Source organism: Acanthaster planci, linkage group LG11 (assembly GCF_054643075.1).
Source record: "Acanthaster planci isolate LZ-2023a linkage group LG11, COTS_SCS, whole genome shotgun sequence".
Taxonomy (NCBI): Eukaryota; Metazoa; Echinodermata; class Asteroidea; order Valvatida; family Acanthasteridae; genus Acanthaster; species Acanthaster planci.
This window is the reverse complement of record NC_141787.1, coordinates 3030727-3041619: the sequence shown is the minus strand read 5'-3', so window position 1 is coordinate 3041619 and position 10893 is coordinate 3030727. Positions and strand designations below refer to the sequence as shown.

The window sequence follows — 10893 nt, the reverse complement described above, 5'->3', positions numbered from 1 at the left end:
CCAATCATCATCTGGCAATTCTTTCACATTGCATATGTAAGTTTCTATCAAGTATTTTCCTCTCTTTACAGCGCACTCTGAGTAGGGTGGCATCCAGACTGTGGTGTTGCATATTCATAATTTTCATTTTCTAGTACATGGTATGCAGCTAGCCATCCGAATCTGTTGTCTAGAGCTAGGTCTAGGTCTTCGCTCCATTAGAAATACGCGGAGACGCGAATAAATAGACCTAGCCGTAGCTCTGGAAGCCCGTGCTCGTAAAACAAGCAATCATGTCAGCTGCCTGGCTGCGGTAGCCAACGACGCGATGCGACGTGGTTTTTCAGTGACGGACGTGTGTACGTCGTGGACGAACTTTTTGCGAATTCTGTGCTGTGTGATACAGAAGAATCTGACTTTAGGCCTGGTAGATGAAGCTGCCGAAGGGGTGATTGTGATGTGTGTTTTAATTAGGAAAAATGTCTTCACAACGTTCTGCTTTTGGCGAGCCTCCCAACTACCACCGCCGACCGCGGTCACGCTCGGCCACTGCCTGTATAACGACGACTTCTGGGGCTTCTCGAACAATGTCGGCGAATGTCCGTCGACTTCACGAGGCTCTGAACAGCACCTTACCGGATCACGATAGGGCCTACTTTGTCCATGCTCTGAACGAATACAATTCCAGGAGGAATGTCTATACTCTGGTTGCCAATCTGAAGGCGATCTTGGATTCACCGGAGAAGAGGCAACTGTATCTTCTCTTGGAGAAAGTATTACCATCCTCCGACCAAGCCTTATTCTGGCAGCACGCAGAACCCCTTTACAATGAGAGAAGGCAACTAGAAAGTGTTACTAATAATAGGAAGACAAACGTCAGTCGTGGGGAGCAAAAACACCATTTTGACACTATGCCTACGAGGACAAGACCTCTGGATATGTATGATGAACCGCATGGGAAAACGCACAGAAAAACCTCAGGAAGAAGCTGGGAAACAGATGCAAATAAAGATGTTAGGAGGATTGTCTTTAAAAAGTCAGACTCACAGGATGGAGAGCTGGGGTTCAGCATTCGAGGGGGATCAGAACACTCAGTTGGGATTTTTGTGTCATTGGTGGAGCCCAATACAATGGCTGAGAGAAAGGGACTGCAGCCTGGAGACCAACTCATCCAAGTGAATGACATACCATTGGAAAAAATAACACATGGAGAAGCTGTAAAGGTAAGATACTGTAAAAATGATGGAAATCATCTTGCAATGAAATACATGGATTCCACACCCTTTTTTTAAACTTCTGGCCAACTAGACCAGAACAGTTTATCTTGAGGAATGCCAGCCATACCAGTTGGTCACTCACTGTCAGGGGGTCCGGACAACTTGACCGTTTCCAACTCGACTTCGGACAACTCGACCGCTGAGACAACTCAACCTTTGAGACAACTCGACCGTCCGTGCGTAAAAGGTTGAGACAAGTCGTCCGTTGGGACACTGTCCGCTCAGCCCAGTCGTCCACTGAGGCCACAGTGTAAAATACTATACATGTATGCCCTAATGATGGGATAGAATTTCATGTAGTAGATATAGACAAGCCTAATTTCTGAGGTACGGTATTTATAAAAAAGTGGCTGTAGTAAGTCAATCTTTGTGCAATCAACCGATTTTGCAATGCACGTATATGGCCCGTATGCATTAGGGGTACAGTCGTTTTCCTAGTTCCAGATAGCTTGAAGTAAAAACCTACATGTACATGTACCTCCTTGGTCTTGTCCTTCAGTTCTGGATTCTCAGACAGGTTCTGGTTTAAAGTGAAATGTAAACTTCTTGTAGAACAAAACTTTCTCTCCGAAAATTTCGGCCAGAATTCTGATTTGCACTTTGACATTTTGGAACGGGAGAGGGAAAAAATTACGAATAGTCTAGGGTGATATGTCACTCACTACGAGTGATCCCAAATCCTTTTTTTCATACTTAACAGTCATATAAACTCTTGCATTATGCCTGTTTAAGCAACTTTCATCATTGCGTTTTATTAAAACTGGCCAAAAACTGAATGCATATTGTTTCCTAGTTTTGGATCATGCATTAAGTGCATGCACGCAATATACTTTGCGAACTCGTCTCGCTATACGGATGTTGCAGAAATGTATGTGACGTAATGGGTTCGTCAGCTGTGCGACACGAGGTAGTATCGTTGATGGCTCGCGCTTTGCAGCTGACTGAAAAAGTTGAGTCAAAATTTACACAAGATCCAATTTTTTGAGAAATTGTTCATCACAAAATAAGCTTTTTACAATGGTTCTGGCTGAAAATAGATTTGCTGCTCTCGTACAGTTACAGTTACTTTCCAGAAACCGATCCAGAACAAGAAAAAGTGCCACCACCTGTACGTCACCGAATTAAAAGTTTAAAATTGGTATTTCAGTCACACAAGGTGGGTGGCGACTACATTTCACTGAAATTTGAGGACTTTTGTAGAGCTGCAATCTGACTGAATAATTTCGCTATCTTAAACTGGGAAAAGGACTGTATTATGTGAAGAGATCTCACTGGCCGAGTTGTCTCTCTGTCAAAGTGTTTGATAGTGTTTGGAACCTACTGAATGAGAAAGCTGGCATAAACAAGGTGCCTTTATTTTTCTGTTTGTCTGTGTGTGCTGCAGTAGGCAGAACTTGCGCCAAGTCCATCTAAGGAAATTCTTCTGGATTACTTGCACAGGAAATATACCATAAAATGGACAGGGGTGATCGGGAATATGTACAGTAATTAAAATTGTTGAACAAAACCCTTGGAAATTTATCGTTTATTGACTTCTTTTATGAACAGGAATAAATGTTCTTGGTCGCTCTAATGTTCAAGACTGACCCAGGAGAATGAATGCCCGAGCCGCAGACGAGGGCATTAGTCTTGTCCATTTTACTGAGCTGGTCTTAAATACACATTTAAGACTGGTCAAGCACATAATCAACCCTGAACAAAAGAAAATTATGGGGATAGGCAAAGTGGCAGTGTGGTTAGGGTGAAGCGATAAGGGGCATAGTGGAACTGGGGAAGTAAAGCATACCGTCAGTGTCACATGTGCAAAGATGTGTGCCATTGTGTAAAGGCCAATTCATACTTCCTGTGAAAGCAAAAATGAACGGGAATTTGAAAGGGCAAATCAAATATTCAGGTTGCGACACCGTTCAACTTAAGTGAACTTTCACTGCAAAGTTGTCATGACGTCAAATTCGCTTCACTTTTGCATTTCTCCTGACCTATGACCTAGCCTTTACCCTTGCTCACTTTCACATTTTGCCTGAAGTAGGACCTTGCCCTCTAGAAACCCATGGTGTCCCATAGAAAATAATGTGTTCTGTTGTGTGTATCAATGCTTTTTAACAATTAACTTATTAATGAGAGACCACTGTTGTGGGTCTGCCATGTACATTGTTTGAATATTGTATTTTTGAATTTCTGAATATCAATGCCCTTTTTTCAAGGGACATTAAATCTTGATTCTCTTCTTTGAAAACAGAGTGGTTTTTAACTTTTGGAAAAAAGCAGTTTTTAATGCATAGGCAATTTAGTCGAAAAGCATCGTTTGCTGGTCATTTGACATCCTTAACTGCTGTAGGAGTTGATCTGTTCCCATCTTGACCAGTCCATCACAGTCAAGTCTTGACTGATCTGGGACCCACACTATCTTGGACCCATGCCAACTTGGACCCACCCCAAACCAACTCGGATCCACAAAGACTTTGCAGAACCGGTCTGATCCCAGGCAATCTAGGAAGAGCCTCAGAACCGGTCTGGTCCCAGGCCATCTAGGTAGAGCCTCAGAACCGGTCTGGTCCCAGGCCATCTAGGAAGAGCCTCAGAACCGGTTTGTTTGTGCCATCAACTTGAAGGAGAGAGAGAACAGCGGAGACTCCCTGTCTCTACATGCAGTGCATGTGGCAAGTCGTCTACTTGAAGGAGAGGGAGAAGCAGTGGGAACCAGTAGTATGAACCAAGTGAATTTGAAATTTGTCAAAGAGTTTTGGAAATACCACATGAACAAAGTTTAGAGAAATTTTGCAATATATTTGCACAAGGGCTGATCGGGAGGGGGGGGGCGGCAAAGGGGACCATGGCACCCCCCAAAAAAAAACAATGATATTTTTAATCAGTCAGAGTAAAGATATTGAATGTCTTCAGTGGAGGTTGTTTTGTATGGACTGGCTCAGGAGACTGAATGCTGATAATGCCCTAGTATGTGGCTCGGGCATTAGTTGCAACCATTCTCCTGAGCTGGTCTAAATCTGCATTTAAGACCAGCCAAGCACATATGTATGGTTTTGTGGTGGTTCTGAGTTGGTTATGAGTCCAAATTGGTGCAGATCCAAGTTGGATTTGGGTTCAACTTAGTATTGGTCCAAGTTGGTTTGGTCAGAGTTGACTCGAAACCACTGATCGGAAAGTGAAATATATCAGCATGTACTGTACAAGTATGCTCTACTAAGTTCCTCTGAAATTATATTTTGGCCTAATTTTTCAATTTGTTTAGTGCACAATAAACTCATTTAATATGCACCCAAAAATGTGAACATAATTTTGTTGCGAACTTGTACCCTGTAGTTCGGTATTGTGCATGGAAGTACATGTATTAATTATTTACGATTTTATCAACTTAAAGAAATTTTTAAATGTTAATGTGGGATTTTGTAAATTTTTATTCAAGCTTGTCACGTTCGGGAGGACTCTGCTGAATTTGTGCCCACTTTTCGGTCGCCTCCGTTTTTGAATTCCGGACTAATTTTCATGACAATGACCCTGTTCACAAAGTTTTTAACTGTCTCATTTGGTGCATTTACAGACATGTGCCAGCCGCTGTTTTTGCGGTTTGCCAAGCGCACATGCGATTGTTCATGTAAGGAGTAAAGACACATGCATTTTAAACTTTTGCCCGGCTAACCCGGGTCGACAGTTAAAAACACATGCGCAATATCAGATAGTCCAGAACTGTCACCCTGGTGTACTGTGTCACGTTACTTAGTTAATTGTTCTACTTGTACATTACATGTATGATGTGCGCACTTAGGTTTACATCCTTTTTTACTTATTCTCTAAAACGCACTGCTTATAACGAGACTAAATTATTTTCTAACGTGAAACATAAAACATTGAATAAACAAAACCTTGTAACCTAGGAATTTCTGCTTTACCACAGCAGCACAGGATGTGTGTGGATGGGGGTGAACCACCCACTGTGGTACCCACAAACATTGTCCTCCTCCCCACTGATGACTTACATGACTTATGCTTATTGGCGATCAACTTTTACCGCATTGCGTGACCTAAACCTGTCTCACAGATAACTCTGCTGTAGTGGAGGAGGGAATGGTGAAAGGAGTGAAACTGCAGATGGTTGGCTACCTGTATCTGAAAATGTAGATAACAATTATAATAAATTTACAAATTTAGTACATCCTGGCATTGGCGTGCAAAAAGCATGAGTGGTACGAATGCAGTCATGCATCAGTACTTATACCTCGCCTGACATACCTTAGTGAACAATACTATTGTTATGCTAACAAGCTTCGTTACACCTGTTCAGTGTGCTTCTGCTTCTTAAAAAATACATACTTATTTGTGCATGTAGGCAAATTGCACAAGAACCTTTTCTGGTTACAAAGTGTGCTGGTAAATTGAATGTTCAATTACCAGGCCTCGAATTTCAGGACGGCCATGGCCGTCGGTGCCTTCCCATTTGGCCGTTGTGCCTCTGAAAAGTGATTGTGTTTCACCGCCAAGATGGCAGTGTCCTTTTTTTTCTCTTGGTCATAGTGCCCTACACGTGCATATCAACTGCCCTGTTCAGCGAGTTACACGGAAAGCGGTATGGAAAGCGGCATACCCATTGTTCCTTGATTGCTCACATTCGACCGGAACACCGCGCCACGCCACAAAAATGCATGGCATGCACGCATAAAGCAGGGCGTGACTGCACTGTGTGTATGTGGGAATGTCGTACACTCAGCCCACCGCACACCGGCGCCGGGCCCGCTCCATGCATACTTCAAGATCGTAAGCATAGCACGACACAAGCGACACCTGCTGGCCTATCCAACAGCTTAACATAACAGCGTATGCCAAAGTTAAGTATTTTAATGTACCATGCAATAATGTCAGTCTAGAACAAGTGCTTATCAACGTGTACGCGTTATCGGTATACCAAGAGCTCCACATTTTTCATGCACACAGGACAATTGTATGGTCGGGGAAGTATTTTAACTAACACCGCAATGTAGTGTTTGCAGTTTAGTGCTATGTGCCGCGTGCAATCTGAACTACGACAACGGTACGGTCGATCTGAACTACCCTGATTAATTCTCACGTATGTTGTGTGCAAAATCACTGGCCTAGCCAGTTTTGTGGTATGCAAAATGCCGAGGAAAGAACGGCTACAGTCAAAACAGGCTGAAGCCTTTCAACACTTGGCTGCTGGTTCAGCACTTGTCATTGACATGTTCAGGTATAATGCGTATCCTACTTTTTCTTTGACCTGAATCATTTTCATGTGATATAAAAAAACATTGGGATGGCATTAATGCCTTCACGTTTGGCATTAGTGCCCTTTATGTCAGGCAGTCCACCAATGCCAAATGGCAGTGCCTTGAAAAAAATGAAATTCGAGGCCTTAATTACACTGTAAGTGGTCAAGAACTCTTATTCTCTAATTTAAATAACAAATTTTAATGTTAATTTGCATACATACGTGTACATGTACATGTAAGTACATATTTTATTTCATTTCATTTAAATTTCCAATTCATGTAAAATGTTTGCATCATTGGATGTGCACATAACAGCATCCTCCAACTTAATTGTCCATGAAAAATGCTCTTGCCTTAAAATTAACATTAATGCATGATCTGGTGCCGGGTACATGTACAGTGTGTACATGTACTCACTGAAACATGTAAACCCTCAAATGAAACTGCCTTTTCTTTTCCTCTTGTTTCTTTAAATGTTAACTGAAAATATTGGCTCCAGAGTTTGTTATAAAGACAGGGTACATCTCTTATATGCCCTCATGTGTGCTTATTACACCTTACAGGTTATCATTAACATTTAATCATTATGAACGGCTGAGAATCAAAGTATTTTTCTCAAACCAAATTTATGATGTCAGTTACATGTAAAAAGTGCAGTGGACAACAGCTGGCCAACAACCATTTTGTCATTTAAATTAGATTAACATTTTCTGGTACAGTTTTTGCTTGGCTCTGTGTGTCATTCAAGGCTGGTTTAGACAAAATAAAAGAGATTTTTGTGAGAAGCATATCGATTAGTACCGGTAATACCACAAGCATGAAAATATTGATTTTTAGGGGCAGCAAGGATACTACACATATCAGTTGCTCAACTGGTCTTTGTTGTGCAATCTGCATGTACATGTACACCCACCATAGATTTGTCCAGTTACATGTACACATTTGTAATTGTGTGCATGTTTGTATAATTTGTGTGTGTGTGTTGGGGGGGAGGAGTTCATACTGCACTAAGTTCATTTGATTCATTTGATTTTGTTGGAATGATAAGCCATTTTTATTTTGACAGTTTTATTATGAACGTGCCAAGGTGATCCTCTAAACATTGTTTACATTGAATTATAAATACTTACAAAACATACCGAGTAAAAAATGTTTTTAAATAATAATAAAATAAGTTTTTGTCTTATTAATCTATGGTACATGTATATACATGTATGACTTAAGAATCTGTTCTATTCAGTGCCCAATTTCATGGTGCATATACAATGTACAGAACACCATTTTATGCTAACAGGCTCCGATGCAGACTTTAAGCAGTAAGCATGTGTAGCAAGTAACAATGGAAATATCTAAGTGCTAGGGCCATCCGTGCCGAGTACCCACAGCCCAACCGTTCATTACAGGTACCTGGTTCCATTTTGTCGATTTTGTTCTCCGAAACTGCCCCTGCAAATGTCAACCCATTTTAGACAGGCAAGCACCCATAAGCATATCTTATGCTAACATGTACTTGCTGATAAATTGTCAGAAGAAATCTGAGTAAAATATGGTTTCATGCAGCATATAATGAGATTGGTTCCTTTCGCTGCTCTGCCCTGCTGAAAGATACACTGTGAACAGACTGCAAAGCAGACTCCCGCACAGCGTAAATCTGTGGTGTAGAGCGATCTACATGTACATGTAGGTCTGTGTCTTCTTTCTGTAGCTCTGGAAGCCTGCTTACCGACTGGGGCCGATCGCGTCCACATGGGTAGTTATAAAACATAGCAACTAGCAACACTGCAGGTGCGCATTACTTGCACAAATTTTTTCAACTCATCAGTCAAATTCAAATAACCAAAGTCCCTAGACTATGACTCTGGTTGTATGTATCTTTATTCTCAAGTTTTTACTTTAATCATCTATTTTGTATTTGCTATACATAACTAATTGATTACTGCACAAAATCAATTTGCTGCTATACAACAGAAAATGTTAAAGCAAACTTGCCATGCAAAATTTTTGAACGATATTGCTCACTGCACATTTATACAGTACATGTATACATTTACATATGAAATGTACGAGTACATGCATGCCCAACTGGTAACTGTTGACCAAGTCACCTGTGAATAAGGTGTTGCATATGCTCTTTGCTTAAGGCTCATACTTGTATGGGTTCTGTGACTGTTTGGTCCTCACTTTGTCACCTTCATCACCCAGGGCTATGTGAGCCTGTGAAAATACTGGCAGGGCCTGGTCCCTTGAACTGCTCGGGAATCAGCTCGGCTCTAGAGGGAACCCCTCCGTGCCCCCTTGTGGCTGGACAGTTATGGGCATGATAACTGCTCAATTCCCCATTCAATTGTATGAGCTATTTTTCACAGCTGTGACATCCAGGTCACTTACATGTACATGTACATGTAGTCAGCCATAAATGCCAACCTAAGTGACATGTACATGTACACCACCACCAACAACTGGTTACTGTACATGTACATGTAAAAAGTTCATGTATCCAAATTGAAAATTTGTTCATAGTTCATAAGATGAACAGCTGACACTAAAAAGATGTGGGTTATGTACATGTAGGTGGCGCTGCTCTGCTTGTCAATGTGGGATTTATGTTACTCTTAATTGTGTTTCTAATTTTGCCCTTAACTTGTTAAAATTTTGCAAACTGACTTTGTTTTAGATGTACATGTATGTCCAAGGTGTTATTGTGTGGTGTTTCTTTGTTGGTCGTCGTGTTTGTGAAATTTGTGGATGCAGTTGTTTCGTGGCTTTTTTGCTTGTTTTGTTGCTACTTGAGAACTGTGAGGACAACATACCTAAGCACCTTTGATATATCAATATTGGTTTGATATTGATATCGCCAATGTTTATTATATGGTAATATTGATAGATCGAAAATATCAGATTTTTAGAAATATCGAATAATATCTAAACCATCAATATTGAAAAATACTTGTAAAGTGAAAATATCGCTACTGAGGAAAGAACTTTATTAAAAATACGAAAGTGCATCGTCACATTACCATAGTTTTCGATAAGCCATGGCTTACATGTATGTTGGTTCTCACGCTGAGTGAAAAATGTCCTGTAGCTTGTACTCTGGGCGGCTCATACGGGGACATTTGAAGAATAAATCGCCTATCTCAGTCTAGCTCTCAATAATTCGCGTACACTTTGCCTTGAAAATATCACCAAATTTTTTCTCCAAAACGGAGGATTATTTGTTAACCAAACGTACGTAGACTAGCACCGTGTGCTGATATCGTTATGCAGCGTGTATCCCATCCCATGTTGGCAACGTACGCATTACGGAAGCAAGTTGCCAATGTGAATTGGATCATACCATCACTGTTTAGGGGTGTACCCTAAGAACAATTTACCAGCAATTCATGCCTGTTAATATAATACATGTATCTTGAAATTAAAATGAATAAAATTTGATGTATCGATAGTATCAATGTAAAAACAGTGATATATCGGTAACGGTCAAAATACGATATCAGTGGTGCTTTAACGTACATCTTAACACTTGTCTGATCTATGACCGCCATGTTCTTCTGCAAATAGTGGGAAACCCGGGACACAGAGTGCCCTGTCGTCCGCCAGATTTCCTGAATGGGTACCCTGGAGAGAGTGTCAGCCCCAGTATTACCCGGGGGCAGAAGCAGCAGTCAGCTTGACGCAGAGGAAAGCGGGTCAGAGTGAGACACTGGGTTAGGAGAAGAGGTTTTCGAACTCCTCTCTCTGTTGTAACTCATACCAATGTTCGGTCAGTTAGGAACATGGTTGATTAGATCAGAGCAAGTGTAAGACACTTATCGGAATTTAGAAACTCAAGCTTGCTGTGCCTTACTCACCGCTTTAATAATTGCGACATACGGTTGTGCACCTAGAGAGTTTGATTTAGCGCCCTCTTGTGGTCTCACTGTTGCGCAGCACTTTTGCATGCTGCCACATACTCTTGGTGACGTAAGCATCTATATGTACATCCTGCAGAAAGCTTCATCCAATGTACAGCGTGAGGAACTGGAGCAGCGTGTCATTTTCGAAGTTGAAACGCTGCATCCAGGGGGAATGAACGTGGATTTTTCTGCGCTCTTTCAGAACTGAATCTGCTTGCCCCGAAGAAGGTACTCAGTTACCAAAAGCTCGGCAATCACCTATTCCAGAGAACTGATTTTATATTATATTCTTGTTGATATTCTGATCACAGTGCTACGCAGTCCTTCCATGTTTTTGTACTTGTCAGATGCTACCCACTCTATTTTTTTAATTTACTGTTCATGTATTGATATTGACACGCCATGAATTAGAGATATGTTTCAATAATTAATATATTCCTGTCAACCTCTCTCTTGACAGCTACAATGTACATGCACAAGTTGGTATAAGCAGAGAAGCTC

At 41.2% G+C, this 10893-nt stretch overlaps 1 protein-coding gene across 1 annotated transcript in view; it reads left to right on the top strand.

Moving 5' to 3' along the window:
- The first annotated feature begins 252 nt into the window (after positions 1 to 252).
- Positions 253 to 10893, top strand: part of whrn (whirlin) — a 99442-nt gene continuing 88801 nt past the window's right edge. The window contains exon 1 of the mRNA XM_022250065.2: positions 253 to 1202. Coding sequence (XP_022105757.2) covers positions 459 to 1202 — 744 coding nt within the window. The 5' untranslated portion in view covers positions 253 to 458. The remainder of the gene's footprint in view (positions 1203 to 10893) is intronic.